The following is a 21,182-nucleotide window of genomic DNA, read 5'->3' on the forward strand; positions in this document are numbered from 1 at the left end:
TTTTCCGTATCGAATTTCTCGTGTATTTTTACCTTTCTTTCTTTTATTCTTCAGTTTTTTATTGGTTTGGGAGGGTTCAAGTTTATTTACAATTTCTTACAAAATAAAAGACCCCTAGATTTACGGTTTTTGCTCACCCGTCCATGGCTTTGAGATGGGTTTTTCTTATACAAGAATTGTAAAATTTCAGAGATCCCACTGCGTCGTTAGAGCCCTTGATTGCATAACGTCTGTTACTTTATGAGAGGCAACCTCGCCAACTATAACTCAAACAAGTATTGTCACTTCCACCGTGACATAGGCCACGATACAAAGAATTACAGAAACCTAAAAGATGAGATCGAGGAATTGATCCGTTGTAGCTACCTGAAGCAATTCATCAAGTGCGACAATTGAAACCGACCTGCGGATCAGCCAAGAGGAGTGCCAGAATGAACAACCACCTTGGGATCCACCACCACTGAAGTGGCCTATTCGCGGGGTGATCAACATTATCACCGGAGGCTCAATCATGGTAGGTTGTACTAATGCAACAAGGAGGAACTCGGTCTGGGAGCTTGAGCACGAGGATGAGAACCCGCTGGAGCATCCTTGAGTGGAGAAAGCCATACTTCACTGAGGATGATGCTCGCGGGATCTAGTATCCGCACGACAATGCTCTCATTGTCAAGATGGTAATCAATGACTTTGAGGTAAAGTGGATTTTGGTTGACTTCGAAAGCTCGATCGACATGCTTTTCTTAGATGCTTTTGAGAAGATGTAGCTAGAGAGGAAAGACTTGCAGCTTGCCGACGTCCCACTCATCGACTTCAGTGTAGTTGTGGTAAGGTCCCTAGGTCGAATGAAGGTGCCAATTACAGCAAACTCAGAGCCCATCTAAGTTTGCTTTGAGCACAGCTTCCTAGTGGTCGCGACCCTATCCCCCTATAATGCCATACTAGGTCAACCATCCTGCATGAACTATGGGTGGTGGTGCCAACCTGGTGGAGTCGCACAAGTGCTACATCGTGACATTGAAGGGCAAGGGAAAACTAGCAGACGACGTCGACTTAAAGCCGCCCCCTGAGAACACTAACGAGCGAGCTCGCCCAATGGATGATGCTATCTTGGTCTAGGTCTCAAACACTAAGCGTGAGAAGATGGTCCAGATCGGAGCTCGCCTAGCAAAACCACTTCGGTTGCAACTGATAATTTTTTTACTTAAAATTTAGATTTTTTGCATGGTCAGCAGCAGAAATGCCCGCATAGACCCATCCATAATTACTCATAGATTTAATGTGGACCCTTTAGTTAGATTGGTTAGACAAAGGAAAAAGAACCTTGCCCTTAGAGAGGTGGAGGATAGTAGATGAAGAGATCGGGAAGCTTTTCGCAACAGACTTTGTTTGAAAGGTCTAGTATTCGAGTTGGGTGGCCAACTCAATGCTCGTAAAGAAAAGCAAATGGCAAGTGGTGCATGCACGTCGACTACACCAACTTCAACAGAGCCTGCCCAAAGGACAGTTTCCCACTCCCCAGAATAGACCGCTTGGTAGACGTGACCTCGAGGCACGAGTTGCTGCGACCAGGTACCCCGACATAGATAAGCTGGCCTTCACCTTAGTCTTGGCATCCTGGAAGTTGTGCCCCTCCTTCCAAGTCCATACTGTCGTAATCCTAACTGATCCACCTTTGGGGCATGTTCTTTAGAAGCCCGAGGTCTCGGGAAGGTTGACGAAGTGGGCAATTAAGCTAAACAAGTATGACATCTGGTTTGAGTCGCGCCCAGCAATCAAGGTGCAGATCTTGGTAGACATTGTCATCGAGTGTACGTTCAGCACGCTGACCCTTGGGGTGACTAAGCTAATTAGCACGTCGAAAGCGTCAGCTAGCGCGACGCCCATCCCATCCAGGGAGGTCCCGACTTGGAATGAGGAGCCCTGGATTCTCCACGTCGATGGCTTGTCAAACCAGTGTGGAGGCATAGCTGAGTTGATACTTTATGGGCCTAGCGATGTGAAGTTGGAGTATGCCATCCAGTTTGCATTCGAAGCGTCAAACAATGAAGCGAAGTATGAGGCACTCATAGCTAGGTTGACTTTGGCAAAGGAGGTCGGTCCTAAGCATGTTGTGGTATGCAACGACTCTCATCTGGTCGTAAACCAGGTGAATGGGTAGTACAAGGCCCGGGAGCCCGCCATGTCGACCTATTTGGCCAAGGTGAGAGAGCTCCAGCCCGAGTTCCATTCCTGGTATATTCAAAAAATACCGAGGACTGAGAATGCAAAGGCCAACGCACTTTCAAAGCTGGTCAGTGCAATCGATGTCACAAGATAGAAATCTACGTCGAAGACTTGCCATGACCTAGCATAAAGAAGGTGGTAGAAGAAGTTGCTCCTGTTCTAGAAGCATAATCGAGCTGGATAGATCCGCTCGTGTATTATTTGCGCCACAGGACCCTACTAGCAAATCACAATGCAGCTCGGAGGGTAGAGTGTCAATCAACTCCCTACGTCATCACTGGCAAGCAACTGTACAAGAGGTCTTTTACGCTCCCCTACCTGTGCTGCTTGCGTCCTTCAGAGGCAAGCCAGCCAGGTGCTACATGAGATTTACGAGGATCTCTATGGAGGACACCTAGGTGTTACGGTCTAACACAGGCTTAGCCTTGCCTACGCTTGGCGGGCTTACATTAAGGGACACCATCATCATTTTCGCCTGTAAAATTTTTGGGAAAAGTGATGTTATCTTCAAGCAAATCACCAAAAGCTTAATGTACTCTTTGATGAGGGGTGGTCGACCTCCTTGGGTGCCTAACCTTGGCACTCCTAGACCAACATCCCTTTCGGGGCGGCCCTGGTTAATGGCTCGCATGGATACCAGGGTTCCTCATGGGCGCATACATGCTCATGGGGACAGTGCATGGACTGACACTTTGCCACCGACACTCAAGGGAGGCTTGGCATGCAAGCCTGTCTCAAGCATAACCCTTCACCACACCAGCCCCTTGCCTAAGCTGAATGAGCTATCCCATTGTCCATAGCGCACGGGTGTGTTCCGACCCAAGTGGTTGCCTATCATCATCAGCATTCATGTGCCTACATCATCGGCATACAGGAGACCCTTCACATCAGCGCCAAGTCACCTCACATCATGGCCTTCCCCCTTTAGCACGTAAGAGGTGCCTCCCATGGACCGGCAAGAGCCAGTCGAGAGCCCCGGCCATGCTACTTGAGGTCTTGATCTAGTGCTACTGACCTTGGTGGAGCCATCTCATTGGGCAACTCCTAGCCCTAAGCACACATCAGGCTTGTCCTAGACGCCGCACGGGTTTCTTCCGCTGCAGAACTACCCTCGTTACAGTTGGTATTAGAGTGAAAGCACACAGAGCCAGTTGAAGCGGTCATCTCAACAAGCAGCACATCGTGGGGTGCGGTCCCTAGGCACTTCCACTCGGGTTCAAGCAAGAATTCATATCAGGCCTGGCAAGAGGCCATTCATTCGTGTCCCCATTCCAATGACCCCAAAACAATGCCCTTGTAGGGGTAGACACATTGGTTGATGTGCTCATGCGGGGGCAGACACATGAGACATTACATGGAAGGCATATTGTGAAGGTTTGAGTGGGGTAGTGCCATGCTTCCTCACGAACTTCAGTTGCTGTTCATTTCGGTGAGTGGTGGGCGGTGCGCCTACATCTTGGTTTCATGACGGATGAGCCATTGTTCCGTACCTTTGTCTGAGGCACTACTAAGGTGGGAACAACAGTCCGAAATTGGTTGGTGTCGATGGCTTGTCAAGGAAGATCACTGAAGTGACAATTTTGCATCAGATGGATCCTTGGTTGAAGCCAAAATATTGGAATGATAGGAATGTGAGTACACTGGCCGTTGGAGCATGACGGCCCTACACCGATAAAGCATCGGAGGACATGCTCAGCATTCACAAGGCGGAACATTCGTAACAACAACTCCCTCCTGCTTATTCTAAAACTTTCCAAGGCCCACCTCATGGTATCCAAGTTGAGAGAGATAAATTGAACAAGTATGGTTGTCCCCTAATATTAAACCAAAATTGGGGTTCGCTCCCAGAAATATAGCCATCCCTACCCCCTCACGTCAATCCCATGAGCCTCTTATCCATTCTCATTCGATCATGACGGGGGAGCAAGTCAAAATAGAAAAACTCACATTGGGTTATAATTATTAAAAATAATATAATATATTATATATATTAATAAATAAATAAATAATTTATATAATATAATAATATAATAATATAATATTAATTTATAAATATAAAATATAAATAATAAATAAATAATACATAAATCAGAATTACCTCCCAGGACCTAGTTGCCTCAAAAGGTCCAATATACATACATTATATTGGACCTTTTGAATAACAGTCAAGAAGATATCATGGGAAAAAGTTGCCATGCTCGCGCACAACTTGGTTAGATCTCCTTGAGGCATCACATATTGGGCCCCCCTCGGAGCGAAGATGTAGCTCGAACCGGCGAGGTGAAGTGTAGTTTCGAGGGCCAAAAGAGCAAAGCCATGGCTAGGTTTGAGTAACCCGAATACAATGAGGTGAAGTCTGCAGGCTAGCATGGTGAAAAGGTACACCCAGGACACATGTCAACAACAGGAGTAGACCCATCACATCGTGTTTGATAGCACCACCGAAAAGCTACCACGGAGACGGTCGAGCCTTAAGGTAAAGAGATACATGGGGAGGACCTCTGTGAAGCACATACATCCAATTTCTTCAAGGGCCTTTCTCACACATTTCAACGGCATAGCTATTGCGTGGTTTGAGTAACCTCAACACAAGGGGTGAAGTCCAAGTAGACCGGCATGGTGAAATGGTTCCGTCCCCATAAATGGACACCAATATAGGCGAGCCCAGGAACTGGCACATAAGTGGATGGCACGGGACACATAAGCCCATTCACAAGAAGAGCCATTGTCGAGGATAACAATGGATTGAGTGGGGGAGCTTGTCACGGTTTAACACAGGCTTAGCCTTGCCTACGCTTGGCGGGCTTACATTAAGGGACACCATTGTCATTTTTGTCTATAAGATTTTTGGGAAAAGTGGCAGACTGCCAAAAGCTTAACATATTCTTTGAGGAGGGGTGGTCGACCTCCTTGGGTTCCTAACCTTGGCACTCCTAGACTAACATCCCTTGCGGGGCGGTCCTGGTTAATGGCTAGCATGGCTACCAGGTTCATCATGGGCGCACACATGCTCATGGGAATAGTGCATGGACCGGCACTGTGCCACCGACACTCAAGGGAGGCTTGACATGTGGGCCTGGCTCAAGCATGACCCTTCACCATGCCAACCTCTTGCCTAAGCTGAATGAGCTATCCCATTGCCCACAGCGTATGGGTGTGTTCCAACCCAAGCGGTTGCTTATCATCATCGGCACTCATGTGCCTACATCATCGGCGTATAGGAGACTCTTCACATCGGCGCCAAGTCGCCTCACATCATGGCCTTCCCCCTTTAGCACGTAAGAGGCGCCTCCAATGGACTGGCAAGAGCCAGCCGAGAGCCCTGGCCATGCGACTTGAGGTCATGATCCAGTGCTACTAACCTTGGTGGAGCCATCTCATCGGGCAACTCCTAGCCCTAAGCACACATTAGGCTTGTCCTAACCTGCCTTGGCTTGGATGCCGCACAGGCTCTTCCGTTGCAAAACTACCCCCGTGGTTTCAGAGCGAAAGCACACAGAGCCAGTTGAAGCGGTCATCTCGACAAGCAGCACATCGTGGGTGCGGTCGTTAGGTACTTCCACTCAGGTTCAAGCAAGAATTCATATCAGGCCTGGCAAGAGGCCATTCATTCGTGTCCCCATTCCAATGACCCCAAAACAGTGCCCTTGCGGGGGCAGGCGCATCGGTTGCTGTGCTCATGCGGGGGCAGATGCATAAGCCATTACATGGAAGGCATATTGTGGTGGTTTGAGTGGGGGAGTGCCATGCTTCCTCACAGACATCAGTTGTTATTCATTTCGGTGAGTTGTGGGCAGTGTGCCTACATCTTGGTTTCATGACGGATGAGCCATTGTTCCATAGCTTTGTCTGAGGCACTACTAACCTCAACCTGGTGGAAGAAGTTTGAGACCTTGTCTACATATGGACTACGACCTACAAGCAACAAGTAGCTCAATACTATAATGCCCAAGTTAAGAGACACCACTTTCGAGTTGGTAGCTATGCCCGAATCAAAAGATTCCACTTTCGAGTTGGCGACTTAGTACTTTAGAAAGTTATGGTATTTGAGCCTGGTGTAGGTAAGCTAGGACCGAATTAGGAAGGTCCCTATGGAGTACTAAGGGTGATTGGTGAAGGAACATACAATCTCAAGATGGTAGATGGGAGGCAGGTGTCCCGTGCCTAGAACGTAGATAATTTAAGGAGGTATTCTACCTATGAGCTTGGGAGTCCAACATCCTCAACTTCAACAATTGCTTAAAAATTTTGCTAAGTATAAAAGACCACCTGCCTCGGCAACTTGGTCAAGCCGACCTAGCTAAATTACACTTCGAAGGCGATGCCAAGCCGCTTTTAGCCTAAAGGCCCCTATGACGATTCGACAATGACGTCAGCAGTTCGATATCCCTAATCGCTTCGACATATAGGCAATTCAGGTTAATCCCATACTATGCCTAGTCACTTCGGCACCTAGGCATCTCGGGTTAATCCCATACTGTGCCTAGTTGCTTCGGCACCTAGGCACCTCGAGTAAATCCCATACTTAGAATACCTTTGTTTCAAGTTCAAGAGAAGTTCTAAAGAAGAAAGACACAAGGTGTGCAAAAAGTTTACTTCAATGAAGGTAAATAAAAGATTACATCGCCGTCAAAAAAAGAAGAAAAAGGAAAGTTCTTTTATACTAAGCTCAAAGGTTCGACACTTTACATATTCACAAGGGGGGTCCAATAAAAGAGGCAAAAGGATTTAGACATTCTAGGGCTCCTCGTCCCCATCTCCAACAACGTCGACATCTTCTTCCTCAGTGGCATCCTCTCCGGCAGCATCCTCGTCGGCCCCAATTGCAACTTCCTCGCCAGCCCCGTCTTCCTCGTGAAAGAGATGAGAGATCCATCACATGGACACCCGAAGATTGCGGAATAAGGGGCGGATTTCAAAAATTTTTCTCTCCCTTCAATTGAGAATCACATTCCCTATTTAGAAAATCATATTTTCAAGGATAAATCTTGAACCTTAAACTGAACCAGATCTGAACCAAAAGGAATGGGAGAGAATAATACTTGATACGGAGAAGTAATATCTCCCAACGAAGGTGTTCACGCCCAAGGAAGGATCCAAAGACTGCTCCCACTGAAGATGACGCAGTGCAGGATGGAGCAGAATCAGCAGTGTTCTTCCCCAAGAACTCTGTCCTTCGCAAGAAGCAGTAGGACGTGAGCACAGCTTCCTTTTCAATCCTTTCTCAAAGAACTGATGTCAAGATCCAATCTTGACTTCTCCCACAGCTGGAGGTCGAACTGACAAACAGGGCGGCAAGAGCAGGGAGGCGGCAAAGAGTATTCGCTGACTGCAGAATTCTCTCTTCTTGATTTCAGCACTAAAGAGGATCTGATGATTTTTTCTTCTCTCTTAAGGCTGCCGCCCCCTTCTTCCTTTTGTTAACTTGAAAAGATCAGCTCCTAATCCCATTAGGAGGTGCTTATCCAAATCATATTTGGATCAACCTTCTATTCTAATGATAAGGATAAACCCTTATCTTATCTACAGATTATATTAGCTTTATCCTAATCCCATTAGGAGGTTTCTAGATCTGAATCACATTCAGACCTGGACTCTCTGAGTGGATAGGGTTAAGACCCTATTCTATCTGCTAATCTATCTCAGAATTCGCCCTTTAATTAACTAAATAAATAGCCCAGTTCGACATGGGCTTTAGGCCCATTAAGCTTATGTGCTCACTTAACCTTCCTAACTGCTGCCCAGTTGGGCTTCCCTGTATGGCGTGGGACCCTAGCATTGATCTACACATTAGCCACATGGGTTTGGCCCAGCCTTTGTTACAAGGCCTGGTCGAATACACTATTAAAGACAGTGCACCCCCTAAAATCCATCAAATGGGCTCTATGGGCCCAACACTTACTCTAAGTGGTCCCTGGGCCAAGCCACCTTTTAACACCCAGGGACTGTGGGCAGATGCAAGATTAGCCCATCAGGTATTATCCTCAATGGTCTTACACTTAACCTCTCAGCCCATAATGATCTTACACTGCCTGACAAGAGATAACCTCTCCCTCGGCTGCAAGGAACAGTGTTGCACTCTCCACTTATATGGATCCCGGGAATTAAAACCTTTTTGCAAACATTTTAGAAACCATAATATATATACTTTTATATCTCATATAAAATATACTTTGCAAAACAAATCTCAACGGTTGAAATCGGCAGCCGACAGTTTTGGTTTCCAACAATGAGAGCGCATCCCCGATCATTACCTTTGTCCGACAAAGGGGCTGATCCTATCACTATGATCACCCACTCAGATGAATTCTCGGATTGTCCCAACATACCCAGGTTTTGACCCCCGCTAAGGATCTCACTGATTGGTACATCAAAGACAGCCTGATCTGACACCTAGTGCAGTATCATAATCGAGTCTAGGGGTTGGGTGTAACTTTCCAGTTTTGCCCATCAATCTCCAAGGTCCAGGGAAATACTGGAAATCTGGTCCAGTTCAAAGATTCAATTAATCCCACATTGTATGTGCGTAGGGTTTCACCCCGGTAGCTGAGACAAGCCACCCCAACCGACTTGGTGGCACCATAGTGTCAGCCTTGTCACGATAGGTCTCCCCAGACCGACGCACTAGCTGTGAACATTCTAAACTAACACGAGTCTCAATAAGTGTCCAGTTTAAGGGTTTTACACAGAAACATATCAAGGGAACATGAATCAAATATGCACTTTTATTCATTTACAATAAACTCATAAAGTACATCAATTTTGATTGAAGCTAAGGGCATTCAAAACTGTCTAACACCTCATCCTCGGAATCTGGATCTAAATCGATTTGATCTGACATTTCATTGGTACAGGCCGAGGACTTGATGGGCATAAGGTCGATTTTAGGGTAAACGGACCTCAACGTCAACTGGTAGAGATTAAAGCCATGACGGAAAGCCACGGTGCTGAACTTCTCCCTTTCTTGTAGATGGCTTGGCGAGACCTTGGACTCTTCGACAGCACGGGCCTTGGAAGCTTGGACCTCGTCGATAAATTGGACCTCACGTTCCACGAGGTGAGCATCCTTCTCTTGAAGCTCCTTTTTGAGCCTCTCAACATGAAGCTCCAGCTCTCCATTGGGGTTCCTCTCGTTCATCAGCTCATCCTTCAAGCGGTGTCAAACTTCTCCCTTTCCTGTAGATAGCTTGCCGAGACCTTGAACTCTTCGACGACGACACGGGCCTTGGAAGCTTGAACCTCGTCGAGAAATTGGACCTCACATTCAACGAGGTAAGCATCCTTCTCCTGAAGCTCCTTTTTGAGCTTTTCAACGTGAAGCTCCAGCTCTCCATTGTGTTTCCTCTCGTTCATCAGCTCATCCTTCAACTTGCCGATGATGCTGACAGCTTGCTCCACTTGAGACTGATGCTCACTCGCCGCTGCCTCGACACTATCATCCCTTGTTAGATGTCGCTCAGACTGCTTGACAAGGGAGTGGACCATGGTGTTCATCTGCACAACAAAGAATAAGCCAAGTACAAAGGGGTCGAAAACCTCGGTGTTCGTCTGCATAGTGAGAAAGTTAGAAGCTTACCATCATGAGGAAGAGCATGGATTTGGCACCGAGCTCGCCAGATCACAACTTAGAGAGGTTGGAAAACTAATTGGGGAAGATGGCCTCCTTGGTTTTGATAAGGGTAGTCCTGAAGTCCACGATGGACTACATCTCGTTAGGTGTGTGCTTTGCTGTTGGGCCCCTGGTTTGTAGAGGGCATGCCTCAGATGATTGGGCCACATCGGTCTCATTTGAGGGTCTCTTCGCTTGATCTTCCCCAACCAGGTCGACTAGTAGGACTTCCTCAGTAGTAGCTGGCGTAGTAAATTCAGGAGTTAATGCTCGAGGTGTGTCCTTGTGAGATACCTTCCTTTTCTTTCTCTTCCTCATGTTCTGAAGGAACCTCAAAGTTGAAATGCCCAACATGTCTCCTGTACAAGAAGCTCGAGAGTTAGTCAAGTTAACACGAAGTAAAGAAAACAAATGCCCGAACTTGAGATGACAACCTACACAAAGGACTCAACCCGGCCTAGATTAGTTTCTCCTCAGCTAAGAAGTTGTTCAGATTTAGTTGGTAGTTTACTAGATTCCGCATCTTGGCCTGCACCTGTTCGCTCAATTCCTCCCTAACGTCCTTCACTCCCTCTCTCCAGTGCATCAAGAAGGGCCACCCACCGAACAACGCGAGGAAAAAATATTTACTCTTCCAGGTTGGGACTTTGTAAGGAAAGCCTTGTAGAAGCTTGTACCTGGGCTGATAAGACAAGCAATAACTAACCTTGCTCGGGGTGCTTGCAGGTTTTGTTTGATCTAGTAGAGGCTGACAAAAGTTTTGATGTCCAAGGGGAGGCTGATATGAAAGAAAAGAGAAAATTGTACTGACAAGGGTACGTATGGAGTTTGGGTGTAACTGGTTAAGACTAACATTGTAGTAGTTTAGGACATTGGGGATGAAGGGGTAGAGTGAAAACTAGAGACCTACCTTAAGAGCCTCCTCGAAGATGGTCACCTTGTCCTTGTTGTGCTCCCAAGGGAAATCCTTAGTAGGAAGGGAGTAATTGTAGTGGTTAGGGAATCTATACTTAGCCGTGAGACTGCGGATCTCCTTAGTAGACAGCTCAGTAGGACCGAAGTGGTCTAGCACTCTAGGTCTAGATGATTGGTGGGAAGACGAAGCCCCTTTGTAGGAACTTCGTTGGTCATGGATCGAGGCCCTCTCCTTGGCCTGACTAGATTGAACCCTCTCCTCATCGGGCTCGCTACTCGACATAATGAAATGGACGAAAAATGAAATGAGCAAGGGAAGACGACTCACCTAAAGGAAGAAAAGACTGACCTCGCTAACCGGATTGAAGACACCAGCGATAACATGCTCTGTGACCTCTAAACGCACCAGAGCTCGAAAAGGGATGAGATAAATGGTGTTAGACAGTGTATGCCCTTAGCTCCAATCAGAATGATGTACATTATGACATTTATTGTAAACGAATAAAGTACATATTTGATTCATGTTATTATGGTGTGTTTCTATGTAATATCCTTAAACTGGACACATATGAGACTCGTGTTAGTTTAAAATCTTCACAACCGTTGGATAGATCTGGGGAGATTTATCCTGCCAAGGCTGACACTGATGTGCCGCCAAGTTGGTTGGAGTAGTTTGTCTTAGCTGTCAGGGTGAGACCTGAGGTACATGCAGTGTGAGTTTTCTTGAAACCCTGAATCGGAACAGAATTCCAGTATTGCCCTGGACCTTGGAGATTGATGGGAAAAACTGGAATGTTACACCTGACCCTTAGACTCGATTATGATACTTCACTAAGTGTCAGATTGGGTTGTCTTTGATATGCCAATCAGTGAGATCCTTAGAGGGGGTCAAAACCTGTGTATGTTGGGACGGTCTGAGAATTCATCTGAATGGGTGATCATAGTGATAGAATCAGTCCCTTTGTCAGACAAAGGTAATGATCGAGGATGCACTCTCTCTGATGGAAACCAAAGCTGCCGGCAACCAATTTCAATCATTGAAAATTGTTTTTGCAAAATATATTTATATAAAGATATACATATATATTATGGTTTCAAAATGTTTGCAAAATGTTTTAATTCCCGGGATCCATGTGAGTAGAGAGTGCAACACTGTACCTGTCGGGCAGTGTTTAGTCATTATGGGCTGAGAGGTTAAGTGTAAGACCATTGAGGGTAATGCCTGATGGGCTAATCTTGCATCTGCCCATAGTCCTTGGGTTTTTATAAGGTGGCTTAACCCAGGGACCACTTAGTGTAAGTGTTGGGCCCATTAAGAGCCCATGGCAATGGGCTTAGGGGTTCATTATGTCTTATAGTGAATTTGGTCGGGCCTTGTAACAGAGGCTGGGCTGAACCCATGTGGCTGATGTGTAGATCAATGTTTGGATCCCATGCCATACAAGAAAATCCAACTGGGCAGCAATTTGGAAGGTTAGTGAGTACATGGACTTAATGGGCCTAAAGCCCAAATCGAACTGGTTTAATTTGATTAATTAAAGAGGGGTGGTTCTGGGATTTAGATCAGTAGATAGGATAGGGAGTTATCCCTATCCACTCAGAGAGTCTAGATCCAAATAATGATTTGGATTAGGAAACTCCTAATTACATTAGGAGGGTTGATCCTACTTTGCAGATAAGATAAGGATGAGAGTCCGGATTCAAATAAGGATTTGAATTAGGAAACTTCTAATGAGATTAAGAGCTGCTCTTTTTAAGGCTATAAAAGGAGGAGGAAGGTGAACCTCCATTCACTCAATCTGATCTCAGATACAAGAGGGAAAGAAAGCAATAGTAAGATTGCGCCATTTTCTGCTTGTCTTCTCCTCCTATTGCCGCCATTCCCAGTTCGTTCTCCATCAGTAAGAGCAATCAAGAAGTGTTCTTGATATCAGTTTTTGGAGAAAAACTGATCTGAAGTCGTGTTCACATACCCTCTATCGAATTCTTGCTGAAGGATTCGGTTCTTGTGAAGAACCACCTGCTGATTCTGCTCCACCCTACACTGTGTCATTTTCAATGGGAGCAGTCTTTGGAGATCTCCTTGGGTGTGAACACCTTTTTTGGGAGTTATTATTTCTCCGTATCAGGTATCTCCCTCTCCTACCTTTTGGTTTCAGATTTGGTTCGGTTCTTAGTTCAAGATTGATCATTGAAAAATGCAATTTTTCTAAAATAAGGAATGTGATTCCCACATGGGAGAGAGAGAATTTATTGAAATTTCACCCTACCTTCCTGTAGGGTTCGACTATCCATATGATGGATCTCTCATCCCTTAAAATGGGTCCCTAAGTGCCCTATTTATAGCCACCTTAACCGATCACGGGGGGACTAGATCGAGCGAATCCAATGACTCATAGGGGTGTGTTATTCGTATTCCGAGGCAAAAATCTATTGAGCATGTTTTTGACATTCGTAGAGCTTAATGTTTGCATGACCTCCATGCGTGCCTAAGACGTGACCTTGCCCCTTAAGGTCGAGCTAGTCGAGTTGATAAGGTATGAACCATTAGTTGGACTATGGTTGAACCGAAGACCGTGCCAAATCCATCTAGCTCGTTGAGACTTGCCTCGAGTTGATTATGTCGGGCTTGGGAGTGGGGTGCAAGTGATGAGGGATAATTTGGCCAGTCCAATGATATGATGACATGTGGTGCGACGGAATGATAGGACAACACTTCAGCAACCTCGGAGACCTCAACGGTCCTAATCACCTTGGTCACCTTAGGTCACACAGCTAGACTGAGGCCCGAACAACTCGATACATCCATCGACTTGCCGAGGTGCCACGTAGCTTCTTAGAAGCAAGCTAGTTGTCTCCAATCTTCTCAGGATCATGGCGTACATCAATGGATCTTATCTTCACCTCGCTTGATTCAGACGGACCTAGATAAACCTTATCAGTTTACTCGGAATTCATCATCGGATGCAAAGCTAACTCCAGGTTACATGGGCTAGTGATCTTGTACATGCATCATAAGGCACATGACAACTTTCAAGCTATCAGCTTTCTCTAAATCTCTATCGCTAACTTAAACATCGAAATGTCCACACCGGATAAAACATCCAAAAACACTCTGATCTTATTACCTTTCAGTTCAACCCAACCACATAGCTAGCCCAACATCCGAACTTCCCTCCAACAAGGAGGACCAAATCACACATCATCAGGTGTCAATCCCAATTTCCAAAGCAATCAATCAATCTCTTATCTTGGTTGATGCATTGGGTCCTCTTATATATACTTTATATGTTAAGCTAATCAATCAGTTACCTTGGTTGATGTGTGCGGTTCTCTTATGTCTTATCTATTACTTGTGTTATATCTATAAACCAATGCAGCATGCTTCTCCTTTTTCCAATTTATTTTCTTTCTTTCTCCCCTCTCTTTTTCTTTCCCACTCTTCCATTACCCCACTCCGTTACGAAGGCTGTTAACCACTCACATTACGCCACCTAATTAATTAATATAAACAATCTTGAATCATGAGAATGCAGGATCATGATTCATGAGAACATAAGAAGTTTGTCCCAAAAAAAAAAAAGAAAACGAATGAGGAAAGGGATTCATGGCTATGATGACCCTTGAACCTTGTAAGGAGGCCATTTTGAACCTAAAGTTTCAAAAAGACCATTTTTGCCCTCAAATTATGATGAAATGACCTAAAACGGATAACTTTAAATATACCATTGACGATTCTATTAAACAAATAATAAAATAATTATAAAAGGGAAAAGTAAGGATAGCCCCAATTCAGAATTCTAACAAAATCCATAACATATATAACTCCACTTTTTGAAAAGTTAGAATAGATTTCCACCCCACATAGGAATTGCTGTGTTAACTGATTTAGAGTCAAGCCAACATTGTTTCAGTGTCAGAATCTCATTTTCCTTTGAAAAGACAAAGAATAAAATGCCCTTAATATAAAACATGACTCATTCAAAGAAAAAACGTTTGAAGAAAATGCAATTTCATCCTAATAAATATTTATCAAAGACAGTGTATACACAATAACTAATACTATTATATCATTGTCCTTAACTTAATTGTGATAAAACAATACTATACATTTGTGATAGTTTATGCATGTTTTCAAATTTGAAATTAATCCCTTAATCCCATCTTTGTAAAATTTTACTAAGTTGACACATAAGTTCATATTTTCCAAATGGCCATTAAAGAGATGATGCATATAATAACTAACGCTATTATGCCACTGCTTGAGTTGATTGCAATGAAACATATTATCAAAATGAGGATGGTTATATTCTTCCCAATGAACTTAGCCAATAATACCACTATACCTACAATACCTTTTTTCCATTATCAAACCATATTATATATCTATAATAGCTTTTGTATGTTTTTAGATTTAAAAATAACATGTTAATTCCATTCTCATAAATTTTTACCAAATTGGTTGATATGGCCCTTTATTGCCAAATGGCCATTGAGGAGAAGTGAACACACAATAATCAATATTGTTATGAAACGTACTATCCAAATGATGATGATCATATCCTTCCCAATGAATTTAGCCAACATCTTGAATTCATCTTAGTAAATTGTTACCGGTATAATATTGAATTCATATATGATCATTATGGGAGAGCAATCAAGTGTAACTAACACAATTATGTCTAGTATGTATTTTTATTTATTATTAAACAAAAATAAATATTTGCTGTGACTACCACATGTCTCTGCACTTCTAATTAGTCATATACATGGTTCAAAGTATCGATACAAGAATCCTGATATGGGGTGTATCGTATCGTATCTTTTGAAAAAGATACAAGTGTTTCGGACCCCCAATTTTTTTAATAATAAAAAATATCTTATAAGCTTCCCAAAAAACTAAACTTTGAAAAAAAAACTAAAAAAAAAAAATGTATCGGTTGTTTTTAAGTACTGATACGATACGACCGAAACTCGTATCGTATCGATACTTTGAACCTTGGTCACATAGTTCCAACTTGGTAAAGTTTTATTAAATTGGCAAATATAGTCTCTTTTTGCCAAATGTAATGTAAAGAGAAGTTAGAAAATGAGGCATTCAAGGCTAATGTGAATAGACAATAACCATCATTTCATATGATAAAAACAAACCATTATGTTACAAAAAGAAATTAAAATGAGAATAAAAATTACTAATACCAAATGGGCTTGGCCAAAATCTTAGATCCATATTTGTAATTGCCCACTTGGTTGGCAATTTGGACATTCAAGACTTCAAGACCAATGTTATGAAGTAATCAATATGCAATTGATAATATGAAAGTCATCCCATAATAAAAATCAAGTAAATCTCTTCTATTTTGCTAAATCAGTAAATTCGTACTAAGATAGAAAGAATACCTGGTTTGAGATAAGGGTGCAAGTTGGGTGGACTGGGCCAGGTTTATGGTTAACCCGGGCCCGACCATAAAATTTGGGCTTAAGGCATGAATTTGATGGGGCTATAATTGGATCGAACTTGGAATAGATGCAGCAAAATCCTTTCATGTATCATTGACGAGTATAGAACCTGAGGTCAAGATTGATCTTCCCAACCCATGCCCAACCTGCATTATAATTTGATGCACTTGGGTTGGGTTCTGGCCTAGGCTGGGCTCAAGTGGGTCAATGAACCCACTCTAAAATTATACATGTATATGTAATGTGTATGCAAATTATATATATATATATATATGAATGTGCATAGTTGAGTTAGGGTCAAGCGGCATTCAAGCTACCTTAAGGGCTAGGCCTATGCGGCCCGAACCCCCCCCCCAAAATTGACTTTTTTGGCCTAAACCCAAGTTGCACCCCTAGTTTGAGAAAGTTTAAGAGCTCACATTGTAGAAACACAAGAGGGAGAGAATGCAATGATTGGGGAATAGAGTAGAAAAGAGGGAGAGAGAGAGAGATTCGAATGAATCATGTTTTGTAACAAAGGCATTTTAGTCTATCTTTTAAAGGGGAAATGGGGTTTTGAAAAGTTTTATTTTAAAGAATTCAAAATTATTAACTATGTTTTGTAATAAGTGCATTTTAGTCTGTCTTTTCAAAGAAAACGGGAGATTGACATTGAAGCAATGTTGGCCTAACAGCAAATCAGTCAAGACAATAATTCTTAGGTGGTGTGGGATTCTGTCCTAACTTTTCAAAAAGTGGAGTTATATATGTTTCTAAATTTTGCTATAACTGGGCTAGAATTCAGAATTGGGCATGCCCGTACTTTTCCCTTTAAAAAATTATACATGGGTCCCACATAAAATTCCTACCATTCACATGTGACCAAGAATAAAAACAAAAACAATTATTTTTAAATAATAAAACAAAAATACTTTATTCTTTTAACTTAAATAATTTCAAGGAAAAAAATAACAGGTGGGTCCCACTTAAAATTCCCACATATTCATATCAAACTATGAATAAAATAAATAATACTTTTATTTAATCATTAATTAATAATAAATTATTTTTATTTAAAAATTAATTAATAATAAATTTTATCTGGTTTTTAATCAAGGTGTCAAGGTCTAACCGAAAAGGTAATGACAACGGAGGAGAAAAGTTGACAACCATTACACATGATAATTATATCTCAATCTACCATGCACCACATTGGTTTTTAATCCCATACTTGAGGCATGTTACGAGATTAAATGGAAAATACTGCAATTCTAGAATAGAATCTTAACATGAAAATTTTTTTATAGGTTGAACACATTGAAAGAAGGTACATCGAGAGCCATGTTTCACTCTGAAACTACAAGAGCAATAAAAACCTATGAATGATTAAAGATACATGCCTTCAAAGACAAATAAACACAAGTAGGACATTTTCTAAAAAAGAAATAAACACAAGTAGGAGGGAAATTTCAAATAGCCTTGAATATTCAAGGTCCTAACCTCAACGTTTTGAATACTGTGGGGCTTTGCGAGCCTTCTTGAGACCAACTTTCTTCCTCTCAACAACTCTTGAGTCTCTGGTCAGAAGACCTTCTTTCCTAAGAGACACCCTATGGTTCTCGCTCACTTTTAGCAAAGCACGAGCAATACCAAGAGAAATTGCTTGAGCCTGACCAGAGAGACCACCCCCATGAGCTTTAGCAAACACATCATAGCTGCTTTCATATCCTAAGGTTACCAAAGGGACTTTGACATATTGTAGCCATAAGGGATTCCCCTGAAGATATTCCTGCACAGCATCAGAAACCCAAGAATAACTTATGAGGAGCAAATCATCAAATACATTTGATAATCAAATGGCATATTGATTCCAGAGACCATGAAAGATGAATTCATTTTTTTTATGAATAGTAGAAATTTTATTAATTCAGAAGCCGATTTAGAATTGTAATTTCATACAACATCCCATGGAGAGGCGTGAGCTGTAGCCTCTCCCAATAGCTCACAAGTAAGGTAGTAATAAATTACATAAAATCACAGCTGAGCCCAAAACAATTCTTCCCTATTTGTCCCTTGTTTGGCTAACACATCAGCCAAAGCATTTGATTCTAAAAGTATATTCAAAAAGATGTTCAAATATTGATCCTTAAAACATCAAATACCCGTTTAAAACCTGCCTCATTCACAATTGGGTGATATAAGATTTGCCTCAATTCATTCAACACCAAATTTCCAACATAAATCATATAATGTGACATATAGTGACATTAAGTGCATAAAACCGAATCAGGACTGCACATAGTTACCTGGTTTTGTGATTTCAATTTGGGTTTGTGGTTCGCAATTCATCAGTTTTTACAGAACCCAGTTCAATAGTAGTAGGCTTCTAATATTTTATTTTCATTTGATTGTCCATTGCAAATGCTGGACATGATTAAAGTTGTTTAAGCTTAATCTAAGAAAAATAGGAAGTTATTTGACATCTTGAATAAACATGCAACTTCTTGTATTTAAGCATGATTCGGAGACTTTGAAGTCTCCAGACTTCAATTTAACCTTCGTAATAAGGGAACCCAAATGGGGAGTTGCATTTGAATTAAAATTGAAGTCTTCCATTAACCCTCATGGTAAGAGAACCCAAATGAGGAGTGGTGTTTACATTTGAATTCAAGTTATCCATAAATGTGCAAAAACAAATATGTGAGAGAAAATTCTAGAATTATTTTTCTTTTAAACTTACTTATAAATCAGTAAATTGTCATACATGCCAAACTTAACTGAAATGATTTGTGAACTCATTCACAATGAACGGGTTTACCAATTGCTAGTTCCTCTAGAAATTAGATAGCTATAGGACTGAGTAATCATGAAAGGGAAAATAATCTATGTACTGATGTCCAGCATTTCAAGATTCTGGAAATAGTGATTTATTTAAATAAGTATCTAGATGGAAAATTAAAGCAAGCAACCAACAATAGACTTATAGTTATATTGATGGCAAATGCTAATACATTAGCATCACTAGTTAACAAATGCATATCTTATCCGTCAATTAATTTCCTATTTTAATGCTTTACCAGTTAACATCAATCATGGGATAATTTAACCAAATTAATGTACAGGTCCTAGAGCACTATTTTTTTTTCTATCCTTGTCAACCCCACTTTATGACTTGTTGATTCTATTTCTCCCATAATCACATTAACCTTCTTCTGATTGAAAAAAAAAAAAAATCACATTAACCTTCGACAATCCTCCCGCAAAACTCTAGTTCATTTATCTATCACAAAACTCAAGCCATGATAAGCCTTAGGCTTTGTAATCAGTTTTCAGGAGTACATACGCACTCATATGATTACAAGACCTGTGTTCAAGTTGCACACTACCACTAGTAACCAGTAAGGCAGTAACCATAATCCTGCACCGATACTCGTTACATGCATTTTTTTTCCTTCTTTGACGTTGTACATTACTGACGCCAACTGATCTGGTCATTCTGTATCCTAATACCACATTGAATTGTAAAATCTACACGTTGACGTGTAGTTGCAGCTTAGATTTTTTTTGCAAATACTTCACAAAAATCATGCTTGATTGACACAAAAATCGCCTTCTTTGAGTTTCTCTTCTTCTTGGACTTTTAATTTTCACAGAAATTCATTTTGTGGGAGCAAGAAATTCAATTAGAACTTGCTAATCGTTAGCCTCTTTAAGAACAAAAAGAAAAAAAAAAAAAAAAACAAAAATAACATTGATACAGAGAACACCGCCACACGACCTTAATTTTCGGATAATACTACAATTATAAGTCCGATGTCCAAACATTGAACTTGGCATCACGATACACGTCGAGAGGCTTGAATCAAATAAGATGTCAATAAACCCTAATTTCGAGGAAGAGGTCGTACCTTGGCGTCGCGGTAGTTGACGAAAAATTTCCCGGTTCCTTCCTGGAGAACGACGCGAGCAATGGCACATTTTCGTCGACCAGTTCCAATGATTGTCTGTGCGGCGAAACCACCGGTTAGTCTGGATTTGATGTACTTTTCAAGGTTTGTGGTTTCCAAATCGACCGGAGAAGTAACCGTAGCAGCCGATGCGGCAATGACCAGGGAAGGGGGATTGACAAGGTAGGCGTTTTGAAAGGATTTTTCCCGACAGAATGATAGATTTTGAGACTTGGGAGCAATCTGGGAAGAAAACGAGAGAGAAGATAAGGCAGCCGTGAGAGAGGAAACTGAAATAGCTGTCATTTTCCCTTTCGCAGCCGTGAGAAGATAAGGCACCCAACGGATAATGAATGTCGTTCAAATAGCACAGATACTCCTTGTATTTTAACTAATCCTCAGGGGAGTATTGTACAGTAGAATACAGTATTATTATTATTATTAGGGGCCTTAGGGCATTTGCTTAGTCATTCATGCAGTTTTACGTATTTATGAAAATGTACCCTTTATTAAAACCTATATCTTTTAGTTTGCATATGATTAAAGTCAATGTTTTATAACTGTCATCGGCCCGGGCGGTCGGACCATTTGGACTGAAAACTGTTTAGACAATTGATTTCGTTTTATCCTTAATTTTGGTCCCTGATAAAAAAATTATTGAATTGGTTAATGATCTATTGACTCAGGCGGTCGAACCATCAGTCCATTCGATCCATTTAATGATTTTTGGTTATTTTTTATTTTAATTATTTTTTTGTTAGAATGAGTCATTCGTTCGAACCGGATGGTCAAATTATCGATTTGAAAACTGGCGGCCAGAACAATTCCGATTCTGGGTCAATTTTTAAAACATTGATTAAAGTACTCCTTATAGTTTGCATCTGCTTTACAAAGTGGAAAAATGTAAAAGGGATGACCGCATACGGGAGGGTTTTGTTTCCTAAAATGTGAGAAGTATTGGAAGTATTTTTGGAATGAAAAACCCTAATTCATGCCCTTTCACTTGTTTTAAGAGGTCACCTGACTATTCCTATAGGGAAATACGAACA

General features: G+C 41.9%; 1 protein-coding gene across 1 annotated transcript; it reads right to left on the reverse strand.

Annotated features, from left to right (window-relative positions):
- Positions 1-17,463: 17,463 nt before the first annotated feature.
- On the reverse strand, positions 17,464-20,533 carry LOC148876945 (small ribosomal subunit protein uS9c-like). Its single transcript, XM_088979006.1, has 2 exons — positions 20,095-20,533; positions 17,464-17,975 (listed from the first exon to the last, which is right to left on the reverse strand). Exons 1-2 carry the CDS (start codon positions 20,437-20,439, stop codon positions 17,688-17,690), a joined length of 633 nt encoding a protein of 210 aa, XP_088835132.1. The 5' UTR covers positions 20,440-20,533; the 3' UTR covers positions 17,464-17,687.
- Between the last annotated feature and the right edge of the window lie 649 nt (positions 20,534-21,182).

Source organism: Nelumbo lutea, chromosome 1 (assembly GCF_056320005.1).
Source record: "Nelumbo lutea isolate HS-2025 chromosome 1, American lotus-T2T, whole genome shotgun sequence".
Lineage (NCBI taxonomy): Eukaryota > Viridiplantae > Streptophyta > Magnoliopsida > Proteales > Nelumbonaceae > Nelumbo > Nelumbo lutea.

What these genes read in the sequence shown, in the direction of transcription:
- LOC148876945 (XM_088979006.1), bottom strand. Translation starts at nt 20,439, where the DNA reads ATGACAGCTATTTCAGTTTCCTCTCTCACGGCTGCCTTATCTTCTCTC. An exon ending in TCAACTACCGCGACGCCAAG is followed by an intron (nt 17,976 to 20,094) that starts GTACGACCTCTT and finishes GATGCTGTGCAG; the next exon opens with GAATATCTTCAGGGGAATCC.